General features: G+C 35.5%; 1 protein-coding gene across 1 annotated transcript in view; it reads right to left on the bottom strand.

The window, feature by feature from the left end:
- Positions 1-789, bottom strand: part of SLC35F5 (solute carrier family 35, member F5) — a 39346-nt gene that overhangs the window by 9122 nt on the left and 29435 nt on the right. Inside the window, exon 15 of the mRNA XM_008571856.1 lies at positions 751-789. This exon is cut by the window's right edge and continues 7 nt beyond it. Coding sequence (XP_008570078.1) covers positions 751-789 — 39 coding nt within the window. The remainder of the gene's footprint in view (positions 1-750) is intronic.

Genomic DNA, 789 nt, shown 5'->3' with positions numbered 1-789 from the left:
ACTGAACTAAAACACACACACACACACACACACACACACACACACACACACACACACACACTCACACACTTTTGTTACTTAGTTCTTGGAGTTAAAAGCTTACAAATATTGAACTGCATTAGCGTTAGCCAATGGCACACCTCTGTTCCCCCTGCTACCTCTAGGAACACTGAAGAAATTCCACCCTTCTAGTCTGCTGGCAGACACCTAGATACTCTTTTCTGTGATGTTATCATTGCCAACATTTGTCACAAGAATCCCTGCATCCAGACCAGGATTTCATACAAAAGGAAAGGGACACCTGAGTCAAGATAGAAATGACATTCATTAAGAAACACCATTATTCATGTGCTGCTCATAGCTATAGTAGTATTAGTATAGTGTTAAGGAACCTCTGAAGTTTCTTTTAGATACCAAAATACTATTACTTCCGTGATAAAATGTATCCCTTATTCCTTATCATTGACTTACCAAAGATCCCTTGGAACATGACTCAAAAACTGGTAAACTACATATAAAGTTACTGTCTTTAACTTAAAAATGCATTAAAAAAACTGAAAAGCTAACAAAGCAGGAGATTATCCATTTCTTTGGTACTTTTCATATTTCTATGTAGTAAAGCACCTTGGGAGTGAAGGCATCAAATTTTACTCATGTTTGTATCCCTTATAAATTTAGTCATATCCCTTAACTTTCATTAGGTCTATTTTAATAATATACCTAAAATATCTAATAAACAGTTTGCCTTACCTTTTGCATACACATATCAGCTATTATGGACAGAGGTAT

The sequence above is a fragment of the Galeopterus variegatus genome, unplaced genomic scaffold (genome assembly GCF_000696425.1).
Source record: "Galeopterus variegatus unplaced genomic scaffold, G_variegatus-3.0.2 Scaffold731, whole genome shotgun sequence".
NCBI lineage: Eukaryota > Metazoa > Chordata > Mammalia > Dermoptera > Cynocephalidae > Galeopterus > Galeopterus variegatus.
Note: the sequence above shows the minus strand (reverse complement) of the source record. Positions and strands in the feature narration are given on the sequence as shown.